Source organism: Pararge aegeria, chromosome 27 (assembly GCF_905163445.1).
Source record: "Pararge aegeria chromosome 27, ilParAegt1.1, whole genome shotgun sequence".
In the NCBI taxonomy this organism is placed as follows: domain Eukaryota; kingdom Metazoa; phylum Arthropoda; class Insecta; order Lepidoptera; family Nymphalidae; genus Pararge; species Pararge aegeria.
This window is the reverse complement of record NC_053206.1, coordinates 212119-234420: the sequence shown is the minus strand read 5'-3', so window position 1 is coordinate 234420 and position 22302 is coordinate 212119. Positions and strand designations below refer to the sequence as shown.

The window sequence follows — 22302 nt, the reverse complement described above, 5'->3', positions numbered from 1 at the left end:
AAGGGTAGAACTAACTTGTAGAGGAATAAAAAATAATAACAAATATTTTATTCCATTCAAAATATTTTTATGTGTGCCTGTTACGATTCCATAGTAACAGGCACACATAATCAAACAGACAAACACATAGACACACGCAATGACACACACAAACATATAGTTCTAGTGCTGATATATAAATAATAATAAATACTACGACAATACACACATCGCCATCTAGCCCCAAAGTAAGCGTAGCTTGTGTTATGTGTGCTAAGATGACTGATGAATATTATAAATAAATACTTAGAATATAATACATATAAACACAGTTAGAGCAATATTTTACACCTAATAGGTCTTTTCTATAAGCTTACGTTTAATACAAACTGAACTTTCCAAGAGACATCTTCAAGATATCAACTGGTTAGTTTAGGAATGACTAGGTACTCTATGTAGTATTCTAGCATAGCCAATCAATTCACGCATCAAGTTAACATGAAAGGAGACCACAGAGCTGAGAGTGCTAATTCCACTGACTATACTACGCTATAGTTTAAATAGAGGTCAGTTACATATTCTATTTTATTTATTTATGCTTCAACCTTTCTCAGGAAATGAAAAGTAATAAAAAGTCTCAGAGAAAGAACTTCCAAAAAACCGAAATAACCAAAAACCTCCAAACCAATTCAGTATCAAACAGTCTGTGCTCAGAGTTACCCTCCTATTATTTATATATTTATTTACTGGTCTGTGGTTTTTATTTACTAAAATTTTTGCCAAGTAAAAAGGCAGTTTTTACCATTGTTTTATTTCCGAATACGTATTCAATCTCCGAATAATTATTATTTTAACGGAGAATCAAGAAATGGAAGCTGCTGCAAATACAAACTTAGAAAAGTAAGTCAAAAATAACAATTTTTTAATTTTATACAAGTATTTTCTCTTTCTAATCGAATATAAAATATTTTCTATTTACGTAAATTAAAGGAAGATAGTGAAAACATCTGCCCAGCGTCAAAAAGAGTACAGAATGAGAAAAAAAATCCAAAAACAACTTTCGAATCCTAAAAAAATACCAAAAACAAATGCTCAATGCCAACAACAATACCGGGAAAATCAAAAAATAAAAGAACTAAGTGAAACGTTAATTCTTGCCAGGTATGTTAAAGTGTAACCTACAGATTTTTCTTTCTACAATTACAGCGGGGCTAGTTCTGTGGTAAATAAAAACCTAATCAGATTCAATTAATATTTCTTAATTATAAATTTTCAACTAAAAAAAAGGCACAAAGTTAAAGCGGTGGTAGCCTAGTGACTAGCGCCGAGGCGACGAATAATTAAATATCACTCGCTTAAACAGTTAAGGAAAACATTGTGAGGACCACTGCATGCCTGAAAAGTTCTCGATGATGTGTGAAGTCCACTGATCAGCACTTGGCAAAGGTGTTAGACTATGGCCTTAACCCGAAAATTCAGAAAGGGGAACATTTAATTTTTGGCATAGAGTTAGTTAAAAAGACAGAGTAACATAGGCTACTTTGTAACCAAAGTAGTCCGACGGCAGATTGGCACAGTGGGCAGCAACCCTGCTTTCTGAGTCCAAGGCTGTGGGTTCGATTCCCACAGCTGGAAAATGTTTGCGTGATGAACATGAATGTTTTATCAGTGCTGGGTGTATATCTTATATAAAATAAATAAATATACTATGACATTACACACATCGCCATCATGCCCCAAAGTAAGCGTAGCTTTTGTTATGTGTACTAACATAGCTGTTGAATATTTTGATGAATATAATACACATAAATACTTATAATATACAGATAAACACCCAGACACTGAAAAACAATCATGTTAATCATACAAACATATTAAAAGTATTTATGTATATTATTCATAAAAAATATTCATCAGTCATTTTAGTACCTATAACATTAGCTACGCTCAACTTGGGGCTAGATGGTGATGTGTCTTTGTCTCAGTATATCTATTATAAAAAAACAATAAGGGCGTAGGAAGCCGGTAACAGCTAGTATTTATATAAAAATTTGATTTATTTCAGAAGACAAAAGAACGCTGAACGTTCTAAAAGGTACAGAGACAGATTAAAAGTTAGAAAGCTTCACGCTGAACATGAATCATTGCAGGAAGATACATTGACGACGACATCAATTGAAAATGATACAGAAACTGTCTATTTTAATACAAATTGTGAACAAGTAATTACTAGTCAGCCCCAACTCCAGGTGAACCAAAATCAACCCATAACGAATTGTGAAGCTCGGCAAGTCATACATGAGAAGCATGCTATATGTGCGAGGCCAAACACCTTGTTGCAACATGAAACAAACAGTACCGACGCTGGTAAATGATTATTTTTAAGCCCGATGCAATACAACGGGGTGTTTTAAGTTTTTGAAGTAAAACTTCTTTACAATCGTTGTGATTTCAAACTCTATGAACCGAAAAAATAAGTCCATAGAGACACAAACACATAAATGTATAGGTTTCAGCCGGTGAGAGAATGAGATAGAACACATCAGACTCCATGTGTATAATGCATGTGTTTGCGCCTACGTGTCGGAAAGTTTTAGTATAAAGTGTGTTGATTATTAAAACAAATTAATTAAAAAAAAAGTGTGTGTCAGCTCTGACGCACGACTGGAGTTTACTCTTTAAGTACGATTGTCGAAACATACACAAAAATAGTTTATTTGAGGAAGGGTAAATTAAAAATCCTGTACAATTTATTCACACACGACGGAAGTGTAACTTTTTAAAAGTAGCCTACGAGAGATTGAGGTGGATGTAGAGTATCAGAACTATTAGGATAAATGTAATGTTTAATATTTAGTTTCCATGGTAACTAGAATAGGAAAAAAAAATGTATAATGTTTTCTGTCTCCCTCTGTCCCATACATTTGTTTGTTTCTTTACCTAGATAATAGTCGGTTTCCTTGGTAACTTAAACAGGAAAAATAAGTTAATTAAACGAAAGCGACGTTGCATGTTTGCGCGTCACAGTTGCCGGGCATGCAACGTCGCAAAGCGAAAACGTAACGAGGTCATTCATCAGTAGATTTTACTCCTCACATTTTTCTCATACCGGGCGCCTTATATATGAAAATCGATTTGGAGGAGTAAACTCCAATTATGCCAAAAACTAAAGTTGAAAAAATCTATAATGCTGGCGAAAAAAAAGTTGAAAAAACCGCAAAAAATTCTAGGGAACGTGTCCGAGAATTTCCGAGAAAGTTATTCATTTTGATTCTACGCTTCAAATAAAATGATTGCTACCATGTTCTACATCAGAGATTCCTAAATGGTGTTCCACAGAACCCTTAGGTTCCGCGCACGCACTGCACTACGGGGTTATATTGTATTGCTTTGTGTTATAATAATTATTGAAGGGAAATTAGAACCGTTGTGATTTTAAACTCGATGTAACGAAATGCTTGACAATCAAGAAAGAGACAGATTTATAGACGACACATGTATGCGAGGGAATGAGATAGAATACATAACACATTTTGTTTCGTATTTAAGTTACCAAGGAAACCGAATAATATCTAGATAAAGAAACAAAAACATAAATGTATAGGACAGAGTTTGATAGAAAACATTATACATTTTTTTATCTATTCTTGTTACCATGGAAACTAAAAAAAAAACCTTACATTTATCCTAATAGTTCTGATACTCTACATCCACGTCAATCTCTCGTAGGCTACTTTTCAGAAGTTACACTTCTGCCGTGTGTGAAAAAATCGCACAGGATTTCTTTTGTGTCTGTGTGTGTCAGCGTCGTAGTTCCCAAACGGATAAACCCTTTTTAACCCCCCCCGTCGTAACTAAATGGTGGATTACATATTTTTTCACAACTCCCTCAATATGGGTATAGAACGAAAGGACTTGACTAGTGAAATAATAAACTCTATTACCAATTTAAAAATTCAAGATGTTCACCACTACCAAGTTGCGAATTAAATATTTTTTCACAATTCCCTCAATATATATATATTTGTAACTTTAGTAGGTGGCGTAAGATGGGACACAAACCTGGGGCTTTACTTGTAGAATAATATACACCATATTGAAAGTCGATTTTTTAAATTATGTATGATCATCTCAAGACAATTTTAATCTCAAATATCTTCATTGGTTCGTCAAGAACTTTGTGATTGATTATGAGTCTAAACCCAACTATTTCAGTTCGATTTAGGCCAAAATTTTAGTTACTTTTGGTGAATTTGACTAATAAAAAGTCTCAATGATCGAATATCAATATTAATTCAATTGATTTTTGGAATAAAAGTTAATAAATGCTTGAAGTAAGAGTTAACTGGTAAAATCGTCACATAAGAACCCGTATATTGATAGTTGGGTTACAAAGAGCTGGCCACAGCATCTGTTATTAAATGTCACATAGGTTAGGTTAGGTGTGGCCCACTTAGCAGGCGCAATGTCCATGAATCTAACTTGACTGTACATATTTACAGAAATGCCTAAAGTTCCGTACCAAAACATTGAGGGCCCACCCGAGCAGACACACACTGAATATCTCATAATACCCAAGATGGAAATCTTAGAAGACCTGGAGATCACGTTTGATAAAGAATGCGAAGACAGTGACTTCATCTTTCCAAAAGAGGAGTCCGACAGCAGAGAGAGAGACCTGTTAAAGCCAATTAAGACTGAACTGATCTTGAGCAAAGACATAGTCCAGGTGCGACAGCAACAAGTCTTAACTGAACACACAGAAATAATACAGAATCGACATTTATCTATACAGCATAATGACACAAAGATAAAAGTGAGTTTAGTAATTTTTATTTGTATTTATACATGCTTGTGGATTCCGTTGTGGTTGTTATTCAGAACTGCAAGAAATAGGTGAGACTGGAAGTGGTTGGATTGGAACCATGTGTCCGTGTCATGTGTGTTTGTGTGTCATACAGTGATTTTTAGGTTCCATACAAATTTGTCATTGAATCCCTACTATACTATACTATACTGTACTATACTATACTATACTGTACTATATTATACTGTACTATACTATACTATACTGTACTATACTATACTGTACTATACTATACTGTACTATACTATACTGTACTATACTATACTTGCATAATATTATAAATGTCAATGTAAATTTGTTTGTTACGCTTTCCTTCACCGTTGAATCAAGTGATGTTTTAAAGGGAAGTAAGAGGTGTGTTCTGGGTTTTGAACTCGGCTCCCCAATAGTGAAGTTGAGCTCCTACCCACTGGGCTCCCACCACTTCCTAAGATATTAGTAAGGTTTATTTTGTTAAGGTTTAGGTGTTTTAACAACACATTTGTGTTTTCAGTTGGAACCGGATGATGCCAGTTTCTCCGGAGACCATGTGACACCTGGTGAGTATTTGTAGCAAGACCCCCTTAAGTACTTTGCAGTAGTAGAACTTTTTGTGACAGAGCCAGTCCGGGTCAATTCTAACACCAAGCTTATATTTTTGAAAAACCTCTCTGGCGCTGTGAATTTAAGTAGGAGGTGGGGACTATGGGGGAATTTAAAATTACTGAATTTTCTCTGGTCTGGTCTGGTCTGGGAGGCTTTGGCCGTGTCTGGTTACCACCTTACAGACAAAGACGTGCCGCTAAGCGCTTTAGTGCGACGTCGCGTACAAACCGATTAGGGGTATGACTTACTTACACCCTAACAGGTTAGCCCGCTGCCGTCTTAGACTGCATCATCACTTACCACTAGATGAAAAAACTGCCTAAACTGTAAATAACTGTTAAACTAACACAACTTTCTTTTATATATATATACACATTTATTTTCTACAATTATTCCAAGTTTATTATGGGTTTTCATAAAATAATATTTTCATTATCGGATACATCAGTAGTAACTATGGTTTATCGTAAGACAGAGACAATAGACTTGGCTATGTCAAAGTCAAAGTCAAATATTTCTTTATTCAAATAGGCACATAGATGGCACTTTTGATGCGTTATTATATACAAAATGTGTACATAGCAGTGAGTAGTGATGGCGATAACTACAATCGTAAACTTAAAACTAAAGCTACGAGGGTTCCAATCGCGCCCTGGTCTAAGAAGAAGCCCACAACAAACTTAGCCGGGTGTTCTTTTTGTTATCACCATCTCACATTGTCATTAGAAAATATTTAAGAAGCAACCTGGTTAGAGCAATTGTTTACACCCAAGCTTTTTTATCGTTTACGTAATCCTTTATACTATAATAGGACTTTTCTATAAGCTTTCGCTTAATACAAACTTTGAACTTCTTTAGTGACATCCCCAAGATATCAACCGGTAATTTATTGTAAAATTGTATACAATTTCCTTTAAATGAATTGCTTATTTTGTGTAGTCTAGTGTACTGCACTGCAAGTTTATATTTGCTTCTAACGTTCAAATTATTGCAGTCACATTTTCTTTTAAATTTTGATATATTTTTGTGAACATACATTAAATTTTCAAATATGTATTGGCTATAGAGTGTCATTATTTTAACATCTTTAAATTTATCTTTCAATGACTCCATTTTATAGATCGCACGAGAAGAAAGAAAAGAATGGAATGAGAGAAAGAGAGAAAGAAAAGAGAAATTGCTAAGAGAAAAGAAAAAGTGCGCTGCCTTTCTCGTGCACAGTGATATATGAAACGTTACTCTCTCTCTTTCTATCTTCACTGATACTTATATCCTCTCAACTCCCGTTCACCTCGCTCGATCACACTTTTCGTAACGCTCACGTCACGCATACACCAGTTTACTCTCCAAAACAAAAGAAGGTAGAGAAGATAGAAAGAGAGAGAGAGAGAGAGAGTGTTTCGCTTCGTTTTATTGTAGGGGCAAGAGAGAGAGGTAAGCACACAGTGTAGTCGCACTGTAGGAGATGGAGAGAACAGCATTTGTTTACGAGTTTTGCAGCGTTACGCGAACGGTGATTTCTTGATTATTTCGTTCTTGGACAATTTATTAAATTAATATTTATTGTACGTTAGAAGTGAATACAATTGTGCATTAGTTATTTAGTTTATATTTTGTGAATATTCGGGTGAATAATATCAAATGTGCCACTGACTCGGTAAATGGAAGCGTAGCCCCGCGACAAGACACTAAGTAATTGTGCATAAAAAGTGTGTGATTGTGCATAAAAAGTATGTGACGACATATTCATGGAGAGATATTAAACCTACTCGTAGTGAGAGCCAATCATCCTATAATGAACGAAGGTGAGTGTGTATCTCATATTACGTTCCTTTTTGCTTGTCTATTTTCTCCCTCTTTTTCGTTTCATTCTCTGTCGTTTTCGTGTCCCTGTCTCTCTCTCTCCCTTTCCTTGTCTATTTCCTTTCTCTATTAAAACGCGGCATTCTTCTCTCGACATTGATTGCGTTTTAATCTGTGTCGTTTTCTTGTCACTTTCTCTCTCTCCGTTTTCCTTGTTTATTTTCGCTCTCTATTAAAGCACAGCATTCAACGATAGACATTGAGTGCGTTTCATTTTCTGACGTTTTACTTGTCTCTTTCTCTCTCTCTCCCTTTTCCTTGTCTATTTTTTCTCTCTATTAACACGCGGCATTCTAACCTCGACATTGGGCGCGTTTGATAACCGTCCTTTAAATGTCTCTCTCTATCTCTCCCTCTCCCTCCCTTTTCCTTGTCTACTTCCTCCCTCTTCTCATATGCGGCATTCCACTCTTTGGATTTCGGCTTTAATTCAACATTTATTTTTAAAAGCTGATGACAAATACCCTAAATGTTAGAAATCCAGAAAGAATTTTATAGAGCTTTAAAGACCTATTTAAAAAGCTGTAATGCAATGTGCATTCGGATTTTCAACCTGCTACCACAAAATATACGGATTTCACTACTGAGAAGATACAAACAGCCTTTGAAGAAATAGCTCTTACAAAATTTCAAGAATTTTTCAGTGCACAAAATATTTAACTTCATGTATACCTAATTACCTATACTGACATAATACTTTATATTATGCTTTTTAATTTACCTCAATATTAGGACGTCGATGTGAACCACAAAAACGTTATATCAAAAGTGTAACTACCATTTATTTTCCAAATAAAGAATTTGAATTGAAATTTTATTTTATTTTATTATCATTCAATAATAATTTACTAAATTATATTCATCTATCGCGAGACGGAATAATTATTGTAGCAAGGATGTTGTTGAAAGCAATCTGTTAAACCTGAAAACAATTATAAAAGGAAACCCATAGTAAATTTAAATATATGTAGTAGACTTTCTTTTTTTTTTTTTTTTTCCTGTTACAAGTTTTTTAATAAATTAAAGCATATCTTAAATTTAAATACTTTTTAAGTAATAATACATCATAATCATATCTAATGTACATATTTTACATATAAAATGCGTGTGTATGTACAACGTGTAACTTAATTACGAAATTATATTTATTGATGCTTTAGTATATTTCATTAGCAGTGGCGTGCACTTCGTACATTCAAAAAGCACTGCCTACCCTAAAATTTATATATAACTCGATAGTAGGAGGATTTATGGCCTTTTTGGCAATCTTTCAACTGTACGCATACCCTGGTAAGAAGCCTAGTGCACGCTACTGTCATTAGGAATCGCCTCGTAAAAATATAAAAACAAAAGAAGCATATCTATGCATATTTATTTCGACAGCCGACTAGCGCAGTGGGCAGCGACCCTGCTTTCTGAGTCCAAGGCCGTGGGTTCGATTCCCACAAGCACAACGGGAAAATGTTTGTGTGATTAAGTGTTTTTCAGTGTCTGGGTGTTTATATGTATTTTCTAAGTAGTAAGATTTATGTATATATAATTCATAAAAATATTCATCAGTCATCTTAGTACCCATAACACAAGCTACGCTTACTTTGGGGCTAGGTGGCGATGTGTGTATTGTCGTAGTATATTTATCCATACAAACTAATTCAAAACTTTCTAAGTGTTTACTTGTGACAACCCTATTGAAGACAAAAGACCGACACGCGCATAGTACCTACGCTACGCGACGCGTACCTAATAAAGTGATAGGAGTCACACGATTTTAATTTGACACGTGATGTTAGGGCTATATCTGATTTATTTCAGTAAAAGCTATTATGGCAGAGGTTTACTCAAAAACAATTAGCGTTTCGGTTTCACAGATAAGTCTCAAACACAATACGTAATGCACCTCTGAAGCCTGTGAACTATTATTTCGGTTTTAATTTACACGTACACATATAGAGATGGGGCTAAAGAAGTTTCACAGTTTCAAAGTACACTCGTTTTTTTGTAATTTCGCTAGTTAACAGCAGCTGGTCCGGGTGAAATATTATCCTATATCCATCTCCAGGATGCAAAGTGCATGTGTGTTAAATTTTATCCAGATCTGTCCAACGGCTGAGTCTTGCAAAGGTAACAAACAAACAAACATGGATTACATTGTCAAGACGAAAGGTGTTTAGCTTGTACCGACCAATTCTGAGTAACTTTCGTACAAGATTTGCTAGCTCGCAATCGAAGTATTCATATATTAAACTATGGAAGAATGGCGAATTTATTTTACCGTTTTCATAAAGTTCAAAATTAGAAAATACGTTTGATGCGTACATTCCGATCCCTGTCGCAACGGTGAGCGTTGTGAATTTAAGGAGGTACCGTGTTCGATTAACGACAGCGGCACAATTCGGGAATTTATAATTTCTGAATTTCCTCTACTCTGGTCTGGGGGGAGGCTTTGGCCGTGGCTAGTTACCACCCTACCGACAAAGACGTGCAGCAGACGCGTAGAAACCGATTAGGGGTATGACTACCATAGTCCCTAACAGGTTAGCCCGCTACCAATTTAGACTGCATCATCACTTATCACCAGGTGACATTGCAGTGGAGGTCTAACTTGTAGTGGAATTTTTAAAAAAAACATAACATGTAAAATTTGATGGCGGTTACTTCATTCGTAAACTTTAAACCAAAGCTACGAGGGTTCCAAACTTGCCATGCTACCAACTAACCCACAACTAACTTAGCCGTGTGTTCACTTTTTTATCACCTTCTCACTATATCATTTAAAGTTATTAGAAGAGCAACCTGGTTAGATATTGTATAAAAGCAGGCATTATTTAGCGGAATTACGTGGTATATTTTGAAATCTGATATTTCATGATAATTTATAATTTCTAAAATCTTAATAATCCGCACCTAACAGATCTTCGGCAATGTGCCCGCAGTACTGCTACAGTATCGATTAAAAGCATCACCCCCCTTTTTTTTTAAATATATTATATGTACGGAAATCTTTTATATACAGTGGCGTGCACAGGGTTCCTTACCAGGGTATGCATACAGTAGGTCAATTGCATAAAAATGGCAAAAAATCTCCTTATATACGAGTTATATATAAAATTTCAGGGTAAGCAGTGCTTTTGTACATATCTGAAGTGCACGCCACTGTTTATATACAGTTTTATTATAAGTATAGATGAGGTAAAATGAAACGTCTATGATAATAAAACCCTTTTGTTAAACTTTATCTAATTTTTAACTTTATTGAACCAATTTCTGTAAAGATACATATGGTAGATCATTTATAGAAAAATAAGGTCATAAAGAAGTTTTACTTCTTACGTGTGTAAACTAGTACACGCACACATTTTTTTTTAGATTCAACGATGGAAAAATTAACAAATCCAGAGGAATCTTCAAATGCAATTACTGTACAAATGGATGTCCATCATCGGCATTGTTCACAACTCAGTGCGTCAGTCACTACAAGAAGCCATGTCTGTGTGAATGAAACTCAAGCAACGAGTTATCTTTCTCCAATCCACCGTGGTCATCCGAAAACAGCTGCGGAGCGAATGCAAGAGTATAGAGCTAGGAAAAAGAAGAAAACTCTATTAGTGAATCATCAAAAACATAAGAAATCAGGCGCAGAGCGTGCAAGAGAGTATAGAATCCGAAAAAAAGCGAAGATCCAATCAGCAGGTAAAGGTTTTTCAGTTATCTACGATCAAAATTATAATAATTTATTTAGTAAATTGATTAATCAATTTTTTTAGATTCAACGATGGAAATATCCACAAATCCTGAGGAATCTTCGAATGCTGTACAAGTTGAGGTCCGTCATCGGCATTGTTCAGAACTCAGTGCATCAAACACTCCAACAAGCCATGGTCATCCAAAAACAGCTGCAGAGCGAATGCAAGAGTATAGAGCTAGGAAAAAGAAGGGATACTCTACAGTAAATAAGCGAAAAAAATCAGGCGCAGAGCGTGCAAAAGAGTTTAGAACCCGAAAAAAAAATGTTTGCGTGTACTAGTGTACATACTTAATAGTGTACATGTTTATTATTCCGCACAGTAAAATTAATGAAATTTTATTATATTCAGCCGATTATTTTGATTATTTTGATGTTTATTTAGTTATTACATAAATGAATTTGTTTAAATTAAGATTTGCATGTCATATATTATGACTAAACATGTATACCTACAATGTTTTATGCAAATAAAAGAATTTGATTTGATTTGATTTTGATTTAAGAAGTAAAACTTCTTTATGACCTTATTTTTCGAAATATGATCTACTATATGCAAATTGACAGGAATTGGTTGAATAAAGTTAAATTAGATAAAGTTTAACAAATGGCTTTTATTATCATAGATACAAATAAAACAACTATTTTATTTAACCTTACTATTAACATTATTGCACGACTCATGATGCGAAGCATCAGAGAGTGCTTTACGATCGAAAAATTTTTTTCGCCTCATTTCGGCGGCTATTTTTATTATTAGTTAGTTGTTGTTGTGTTGTTAGTTCACGGAATCAAGATATTTTGCATACTATTGTCGAGATAATTTAATGAAGATAAAATTCCATACTTTTAAAAAAATTGATTTACTGCAATAGAATTGGAAAAACACACCAAAATAGGTCAAAAAATTTTCCTGTCCGTCATGTGTGAAACCCGAAAACACTGAAAAAATCCATTATTTGAGTTAAATTTTTTTTTTAATAATTCTAATCGACGATTGAGGTCACTGAATGCGAATGATTAATTAATTCAGTGTAGTTTAATTGCAATTAATAAAAAACTAACATTGATGGTGATATATCTATATCTATAGATATTATGTACATTTTATTCCACCAGGGGCGCCTGATGTGCATCAATTTCCTAGTAGTTTTAAATTTTTTTTTTTTTTTTTTTTTCAATATTTGATAATTAAATGAGCATTATGAGTCGTGCACTTTTGGATTTTCCAAATTTTTATATATATTTGTTATTAATGGAGCCTTCTTATGAGGCCCTATGGGCTTCAGAGTCAGCGAGCGAAGAGGGCAATGTTAGGAGTATCTACGTGATCAAATCAGGAATGAGGAGATCTGTATAAGACATAGCTCAGCGAGTCGCGAAGCTGAAGTGGCACATAGCTCGGAGAACCGCCGCTCATGTGCCGCCTTTATAATGATTTAGTATCAAGTAATCGTAATATTGACATTTTTAACAGAAGGATAAATATTTTTAAAAATCAATTTATAAGCACTATTCCACATAATCTTTAGGGAAATAATATATATATTATTATTTAAGTGTTTCTTTTTTGTTTCAACTTTAATTTTATCTTTACTTTCTGTTTAATTTAATTCCAAGTTGTGTACACATACTTTGGGTTGTAGCTTAGAACAAAACTTGTTATTACTTATATTTAGATCTACTTTTAGTTATTACCTGTTTTGTGTACCTAATAACAATAAACAATAAACCGATGGACGTTGGGGTCGTAAGGTGCTGGAATGGTGACCCCGCACCGGGAACGCAGCGTAAGTCGGCCCCCAACGAGGTGGGCAGATCACATCAGGCGAGTCGCTGGGAGTCGCTGGAGGCAAGCGGCCCAGGACCGTGGATTGTGGAACTCCCTACAAAAGACCTATGTCCAGCAGTGGACGTCAGTTGGTTGGTGTGATGGTTATGATATAAATGGCTCCATGGTAACTGAAATATGAAATATACTGTTTACATTCCACAAAATTTAATAACCTAGTAAAAATTCCATCAGTTGTAGTGCGGGATCTTGTTGTTGACGTTCGAGGATTGTTATTCATGGATAAATTCAATTTATCCTCGCTGCGGTGGTTTCGAAGACGTTTTAGATCTTTCGAATAAAAACAATTTCGTTTAATTGATAAAAGATATAATCCAAGATTTTTCTGATGCAAAGTCTGCTTGTATGCACTTATGTGTGACAGCAATGAATGTTGAAGAAAATTAATAATATCGTCCAACTTCTGATTAGGAGATATATACACATTTATAGATATATATATACAGAAATACTAACACAAGATAGAACAAAAATTTAATTGTAAAACGATGTTGGAAAAGAGCAACTGCTGAGTTTCTTGCCGGCTTCTTCTCGGTAGAACCTGCCTTCCGAACCGGTGGTAGAGTCACTACAAACAGACATACTTGACGTTTCAAAAGTGCTTATATTAGGCCTACTTGAAATAAATGAATTTTGACTTTGTAGTGCAACAATCAAAATTTCCATCCCATTTTCCATTTGGCATCGAGCCATACATAAATCACCAAAGAATAAATGTATCGAAGTTAATATGTTAACAATATCATTAGAATGATATATTAAAACACCTTCTGGTCTCGTGTTCAGTTGTTTAAATTTTGAGATGCATTTGAGTGATGTTTATTTCACTGTCAATGTTTCAGATAGAACTAAAACATTCGAATTTCTCACAGTGTAATCATCACAATTGATAGTACATAGTGATGTACGAGTGATCATAAGAAATATAAGAAGCGCGTAACGGAAGAATGTGACGCGTAACCGAAAAATGTGACGGTTTTTCCCAACGCCGATAAAGGAGTTTCACTTCAATAATGAGAATAAAAAAATATCAAAGGAAACCCATAATACATTTTAATATATTTAAAAGATTAATATATGCATGTGTATGTATATATAATACATATGAAAACATATACATAGAGATGGAGCTAAAGAAGTTTAAATCATATATTTAATGCTCTCGTTAGAGCACTGGACCTCTCGCCATGTCAGAGCGCTCTCGCAGTTACACTTCCGCTTGCAAACGCCGCAGTAGAATATTATGAAAATTAAGCTTAATTTGCTATACTCCGCGAAAAGCAAAAGAATCAGTATTTATTATTGTAAAGATAAACGATTATTCATTGTAAAGTCAGAATCTCGTGAGGATGCTCCGGTTTCGGAGCGAAACGTGCGTAGAGGGTACATTGCCGAAGATCTGTTTGGTGTGGAGTATAAGGATTGAAGAAATTATAAATAACACCACACAGACCTCAGACATAAGCTTGGCGCAGTGGGCAGCGACCCTGGTTTTCGCGGCCGGCCGTGAATTCGATTCCCAATGTTTGTGTGATAAACATTAATGTTTTCCAGTGTCTGGGTGTTTATCTGTATATTATAAGTATTTATGTATATTATATTCATATATAAATATTCATCAGCTATCTTAGTACCCATAACACAAGCTACGCTTACTTTGGGGCTAGATGGCGATGTGTGTATTGTCTTAGTATATTTATTTAGACTCTCCTGCTTTTCGCGGAGTTTAGCAAATTAAGCTTAATTTTCATAATATAACCTGGTTAGAGCAATAATTTACAACCAAGCATTTTTATCGTTGACGTAGTCCTTCATACTATAATAGGACTTTTCTTTAAGCTTACGTTTAATACAAACTTTTTAAGAGACATCTCAAAGATATCAACTGGTAGTTTATTGTAAAATTGTAAACTATTTCCTTTAAATTAATGATCTATTTTTATGTAGTCTAGTACATTGCAAGTTTATTTTTGCTTTTATGTTCAATTTATTGCAGTGACATTTTCTCTTAAATTTAGATTATGGAGGGTAGAGGTAAGGAGAGTCATCTGTGTATATGAAAAAGTGTCGTCAAAATGTATTATATTAGGATGGCGCCACATTTGCATCAGGGTAACTCTTAAAAGAAGCGCCAAATATAAATATTGTTAGAGTAGGCTTGAAAAATAAACAAGGAAGTATGGAGATACAAGGAAGTAAGGTTATATTTACCACAATATTTTGTACAACGTAAGTTGTTGAAATTCTCAATAATTTTCTCAATAACTTTAGTCGATAATGACATTAAATTTTTTACCTCGGCATACTTCAACTCATCTACGATTGCTACATTCATACCATACCCTGTGCATCCACCAGCGCCATTGTGGAGAATTTTTGATCTGTTATTTAGCGCAACAACTGGACACTCCCATATAAGATGACTCTCCTTACCTCTACCCTCCATAATTTAGATATATCTCGTAATTTGTAACTCTTTTCACCATACTTTTTGTTTGTCAAAGACATAACTCGTGCGTTTGTCCACTCCACAGATATCGCCATGCCAAAGAGAATAGCAAAACGACCCCCAAGGTGTCGAAGGGCGAAAAATATACCGAGAGTAAAGAATGCTGCGAAGACGGGCGCAGAACGAATCCGAGCGTACAGGGAGCGGATAAAGGCTCAGAGTTCTGGATATAACGAGGGCGTGGCATCGCAGCAACACTCAGAAGAAAATAGACATGATGGTCTTGAAAATCGATCCTCGCTTCTGTACAAGGCCCTCAAAGGACAAATCAGCGTCGATGGAAAGACGGCAGACAACAATAGACAATTTGTCATTCAAGTGGAGTCTGTGGCCGGGAACTTGTATCTTGCGCTGTCCGCTACTTGAATGGACCGCTTGCTGGAATACGCGTTATATGTGTAACTGTAGGGCGCGCGGAATTACTGCTATCTATTTATCTAATTCTTTGCGAATTTGGGTTACAAAGAAAGAAAATACATTTATTCATGTTAAGTGTTACAAACAGTACATGTTATATTAATATAGTAACAATGTCTGCATCGGCGTCCATAGAGGTACAGTGTATGCAGATGATATAAAATGAAGGAAATCTCTAGTACAAGTTATAGAAACTTAAGGATAGGTGTTGTAAGAGTTATTAAAAGCCTATCCGTAAGTATTTATTAATCGTACTGGAGTTTTTGTCCATTTTATATCATCTGCATACCCCGTGCATGCCCTCTATGCACGCCACTGTTTGCAGTCTCTGTTTATTCTTCACTAGCTTCTGCCCGTCACTTCGTCTGCGTGGACTACATAATTGGCTCCAAAAGGAAATGAAAAAGTTATAAAAAATTAATAAAATTTACACCCGTTTTTTCGCTTGCTATATATATATATAAATTCAAATTCAAAATTCAAAATTTCTTTATTCATGTAGGCCTATCACAGGCACTTATGAAGCGTTCATACATATTTGTTTACATAATTGTAACGGGATGGTGATAACTTCGTTCGCCAACTTAAATCTAAAGCTACGAGGGTTCCAAACGCGCCCTGGTCTAAGAAGAGCCCACAACAAACTTAGCCGGGTAAATTTATTTTTTTGTTATCACCATCTTCCAGTAAATTTAAATTAAGCTATGAAGCCAGAGCAATTCACACCCAAGCTTTTTTATCGTTTAAATAATCCTTAATGTTATAATAGGATTTTTCTGTAAGCTTACGTTTTATATAAACTATATATATGATATATTAATTAAAATTAAGTGCGTCAAACAAAAATATAAAATTTGTGACATTAACATATTATATAAAGACAGGAAGGGTGTACAGCTCAGCACTTGCCATGCATTTTAGGAATGTGCATGCCCATTAAAGTAATAAAAGTGATAAAAGCAGCAAAATTATGATTATATTAAAAAATAATAATAAAAAATCAGAAATACTGTATCGAGTCTACCGGTGACCCTAGAGCGGGCAGTTACCTTGGCCAACGAATTAGTTTGGCCATCCAAAGGGGCAATGCTGCCAGCATCTTAGGAACTGTGCCTCGCTGCGGTGGTTTCGAGAACGTTTTAGATTTTATTTAGTTTTACATAGTTTATTTTAGGTTATATTTATAAAATAAATCTATATATAGGTATATAAGAGAAAGTGTGTGGGTATGTTCCGTATAGGCTCCGAAACGGCTGGACCGATTTCAATGAAACTTTCAGGGAATCTCCGGATTGACCTGGCGAGTAATCCTGTAAAGTTTGGTGACGATCGGAGCGATCCTATTTTTGGACTGTCAAACTGTCAAATACAGCTTTTATTTACTATGATGATATTCTATTGTTGGGTGTACATGGGTGTAGATAATTATCTTCACCCGCTCGAGAAGAGAATAGAAGAGAATGCATAAGGAGAGAAATAAATGATTTAATATATTATGAGGCTTAAATAAAAAATTTAACGATGTAAGTTTATTGTTTAAATAAAATAAAGCAAAATCTAACCCGACGAAGCGGGCTGGGTACGCTAGTTACATTATAAATAAATTAAGTGTTGCAATTATATAATAAGTGTTAATATAATATAATACGTTTTGTATATAAAGAGGTTAGGTTAGGTTAGGTCTTATATATTATGGTTAGCTCTTAACCAAACTGCGCTTAGACCAGCTTACCTCGTAGCTTTAGTTTTAAGTTTACGAATGTAGTTATCGTCATCAAAACTCACTGCTATGTACACATATAGTATGTAATGTACGCATCAAAAGTGCCATCTATGTGCCTATTTGAAATATTTGACTTTGACTTTAACAGCATGCAAATCGTGTTGGTATAATAATAAAAATCATTTCAAATTAATGTAACACCTTATCTATGTGTCATTAATTGCGTATGTTAGCGGTTGATGTGACGTCACTACGAGATTCATTCATACAGAATTGCTTTAATAGTTCCTTTTTGCTTTATATGATTCGTAATAATACTTGTATTAATATTTTATGTTTTCCAAATACAATAATAACAATATATTTTGTGAAATAACTTACCGGAAGCTAATATAGTAAAATATGTATTAACATTGGTTCGTTTTGTTGCCAACATTGTAAACAGTACCTGAGCCGTATAAAAGTAGAAGCAGTAAATATAATTATTTCATATTACTAGCGTACCCAGCCCGCTTCGCCGGGCTAGATTTTGCTTTATTTTGTTTAAATAATAAACTTACATCATTAAATTTTTAATTTAAGTCTCATAATATATTAAATCTTTTATTTCTCTCCGTATTCATTCTCTTCTTTTCTCTTCTCGAGCGGGTGAAGATCATTATCTACACCCATGTACACCCAACAATAGAATATCATCATAGTAAATAAAAGCTGTATTTGACAGTTTGACAGTTCAATTAGGATCGCTCCGATCGTCACCAAACTTTACAGGATTACTCGCCAGGTCAATCCGGATATTCCCTGAAAGTTTCATTGAAATCGGTCCAGCCACACACTTTCTCTTTTATATCTATAAAGATATATAATTGTAGTTATTTATTTGTCTTTATATTTATATCTTTAAGTAATGAAATATGTATTTTATGGGAATATGTATATATGCTCCACCTAACTTTTTTCTGTAACTGTTTTATATCTTCGCGATTGGTTGGAAGAAATTGATATGTAGCGATAAGGCCGCCAAATTGTATACGTTGTTTTGTTATACTTTTCTTTTTGTTCTATGTACTTTTTGTGGTGTGCAATAAAAGTATATTCATTCATTCATTCATTCACGCATTACCGTCTCAAGCATTCATTCTGTATCAAGTAAATGTAGGGGGAAACTCGATTATATGTCAAATGTAATAAGTGAAAACTGGTATGATTCCAAGTCCTATCCCCACGTTCTCCGACACGTAGTAACTTTTATCTATTATGAATTCCTTTAATTTCCGCTTGAACAATGGAAATTCGCGCGTCTCAATTATGTATTAAGGTGATTATACAAAAGTGGACTGCTGCAGAAAAAGCTCTGAGAAAAGAGCTGTTTTGCTGTATGGGTTGCGTTGTTTATGCATACGACTTTAACTGCTACAGTTTTTAAATAAATAAAAGTTTACTTTTGCAAAAATTATAATATCATAAATGTACATACATGGCAATGTTATTATACTATATTTCTTTACTAATAACTGGCTGTTTTGTTTGTATCCAATAGGGTCCGAAAGTAATGGACCGATTTTACCCATTTCATCGCCGAAAGAAAGCTAAGCTATCATGAAGTAACATAGGCAATAATTTATTTATTGACGGCCGAGTGGCGCAGCGGGCAGCGACCCTGCTTTCTGAGTCCAAGGCCGTGGGTTCGATTCCCACAACTGGAAAATGTTTGTGTGATGAGCATGAATGTTTTTCAGTGTCTGGGTGTTTATCTGTATATTATAAGTATTTATGTGTATTATATTCATAAAAAAATATTCATCAGCTATCTCAGTACCCATAACACAAGCTACGCTTACTTTGGGGCTTGATGTTGATGTGTGTATTGTCGTAGTATATTTATTATTTTTTTTATTTTTTATTTTCAATAAATGAATATCCTTAAGAAAATTGCAATAATGAACATTTTGGGTTACATTATTGCAATTCACACAACATTAACTGTAATAATAAAGCAATCGCAGTAAAGAACCTTAGACTTGGCACGACTTTGTCTAGATTTCCTTACTATTTAGAGATAAACAAGCAGCTCCATCGAGACTTGGCTAGTTTTTTACAGAATGTTTTTGGTGGGATTTCACTTCTTTTTGTTGATTGTTGACGTTGGCATTTTTATTAGCACTATCTAGCGACGTGTGCGGGGGTCACCGCCACTTTTAATCTAATGCATTATATTTTGACCCAATTTTGAGCAAAATTAATATTTTAGTATAATTTGTATAAAAGGATAAGACTAGACTGGAGAGTTTTCCTTTAATTTTATTTATATGCGTATTAAAAGCAGAAGGGGAGGCATTCTCCAAGCAGTGGGACGCTAAAGGCAAGGTGTATTTAACTAAGCGGGATTTTTGCAATGACAATCGACAATTTTTTATGCATTACTATATCTCTAATACAGCTGAAACCAGCTGAGGGTTCTTCATCAGATACTTCAGACCTTCGAATTTTTACATCAAATGAAGCGGCCTACCAAGTTGAATATTTTTTGTAAAGGCGGTATGTCGATCTCTAATAGTTTGGTTGGGCTCTTGTGTTTTCTAATCAGGGTCACCAGGTACTCCAGGTCTTCGATTATCCTAGTTTTTATAGTTTTTCCGTTGTGTGGTCATTAAATCCTAACTCGGTACCAAATTTCTCTCTGAGTTTATGGGCAGTACTAGTTTTATTTTGATGATCATGAGTGAGTGAGTGTCACAAATGCGAAACTTTGCTTTCGCTTAACTTCGGAACTAAATGACCTACAGACTGGAAATTATGGATTTTAAGTATGTGATTATAGCTTACTGGATGACGAAAATTTCTGCATTCTGGTCTTATCCCGAGGTTCTCAATTAGGGGCCTGAAAATGCGGCGAAATGGTTCCAGTGAAGGATGGTACGGGTGTGTTTGCTTCGCTTTCGTCTTGGTTGGGGCACTACCGTGCCCCCCGATTTTTTTCTTATTATCTATTATGGCCTTTAAACTAAGTTAATCATCAACTTTATGTTAAATAAATTATCACATTATAAATAAAAGATTGTATTTTAATAGTTAATTAGGTTTTATTTCTTTATATGAACTTTAAAAATATATTTTTATTTTTTTTTATTGAAAATCTATTTTTGCTTACCGGTGAAGGACTTTTTATGTGACAACACTATGTCTACATTAATTAGACGCGGGAGATATTCGGTTTATAATAAACTATCACCTCTTCTGACAGATACTAAACAAGAGTGAGTCTAACCACTCGCGGTGAGTCAAATATAATTATTCCTTACAACTATTAACTAAATGCAAATTTTTATCAAATTCCAAAGAATGCAAATCAATTTTACAAAGATGCAGACTGTATTTAGTACCACAAAGATATATCTTACACAAATATTTCTTGTGTGCGTGTGTATGTCACTGAACTCCTCCTACACGGCTGGACCGATTTGAATGAATTTTTTTGTATACGTTTGGCTGGCACCCTCGATGGTTTAGATTCACAAATAAGCCCGACAGATGGCGCTGGGGTCCGCTAGTAATATATATTATATTACGACAACACACAACGCCATCTAGCTCCGAAGTAGGCGTAGCTTCTATTATGGGTACTAGGTTAACTGATGAATAATTTACATAAATACTTGTAATACACTACAAACATTTTCCAATTGTAGGAATCGAACCCACAGTCTTGAGTCTCAGAAAGCGGGGTCGCTGCCCACTGCGCCAATCGGCTGTCCAAATGAAGACGAATGAACTTAATGGTAACAAAAAAAAATTGGTTGTCTGTAAAGTCTGCTGACTGACGATAGTTGAACGTGACAACGTCGTAAGAAAATACTGATGGAATGGTTGCATTTTTCAAAAGAAAATTTTAATTTTATTTGTTTGATAGATATTATCGTTGCTATAAACAATTGACACCACATTCACTTTTCACTGCACTTCATCCTTGCCGAAAACATGTAAATGTATTATTGTATAGAAGCCGTCCACGCGGACACATCGCTCACACAAGTAGGAGAGAGACAGATGTCGAACGCGGAGGCCGACTGTGCCTCTTTGTCGCTCGTTCCGAGCTCTCGCTTGCACTTCAAGCCTTAAATGGAACGCCTCAGAGCGAGGTAACGCCGCATACGTCATGTTTTTACGTGCGTGCAGCCGGCTCCATCGAATTATAAGACGTTGTCACGTCAAAAACTGCGACAACAAACTTACAAATAACTCTGATTGGTGTACAGTCAAAAGAAGACTAGACTACATATACAACGTGTAACATAAATACGAAAAAATATTGAAGGGTGAATAAGTATATTTCATAAGGAATCAACCTGTAAAGTATCAAATCAAAAGAAGAAAACTTATTTTTCCATACAAACTATTTCAAAACATCCCAAGTGTTTACTTATGACAACCCTGTTGAAGATAAAGACCGACACGTGCATAGTACCGACGCTACACGACGCGACGCGCACCTAAAAAAGTGACAAGAGTCACTTGATTTTAATTTTCGCTGTATCTGATTTCTTACAGTAAAAACTATGGCAGTGTTTACTCAAAAACTACGAGTTTTCGGTTTCACAGATAAGTCTCAGAGACAGTACATAATGTACCTCCAAAACCTGTGAAGTATTATTTCGGTTTTCATTTACACGTTATATATGTAGTTCAATAAAACACATTTTAAAACAAGCCTACTATAGTTTTCCGACTTTATTGAATACAATTTAATACTATATTACAGACACAG

The 22302-nt window shown here is 34.8% G+C and overlaps 1 protein-coding gene across 2 annotated transcripts; it reads left to right on the top strand.

Annotated features, from left to right (window-relative positions):
• The first annotated feature begins 655 nt into the window (after window positions 1-655).
• Window positions 656-16228, top strand: LOC120635648. 2 transcript variants are annotated; one of them, XM_039906701.1, is made up of 7 exons: window positions 656-879; window positions 970-1140; window positions 2045-2346; window positions 4482-4795; window positions 5340-5385; window positions 10661-10984; window positions 11059-11342. In XM_039906701.1, exons 1-7 carry the CDS (start codon window positions 848-850, stop codon window positions 11316-11318), a joined length of 1449 nt encoding a protein of 482 aa, XP_039762635.1. In that variant the 5' UTR covers window positions 656-847; the 3' UTR covers window positions 11319-11342. The 2 variants fall into 2 exon arrangements, with proteins under 2 accessions (XP_039762635.1, XP_039762636.1); XM_039906702.1 differs by lacking the exons at window positions 10661-10984; window positions 11059-11342 and adding an exon at window positions 15423-16228 and having other exon boundaries at window positions 660-879.
• The last annotated feature ends 6074 nt before the right edge of the window (window positions 16229-22302 follow it).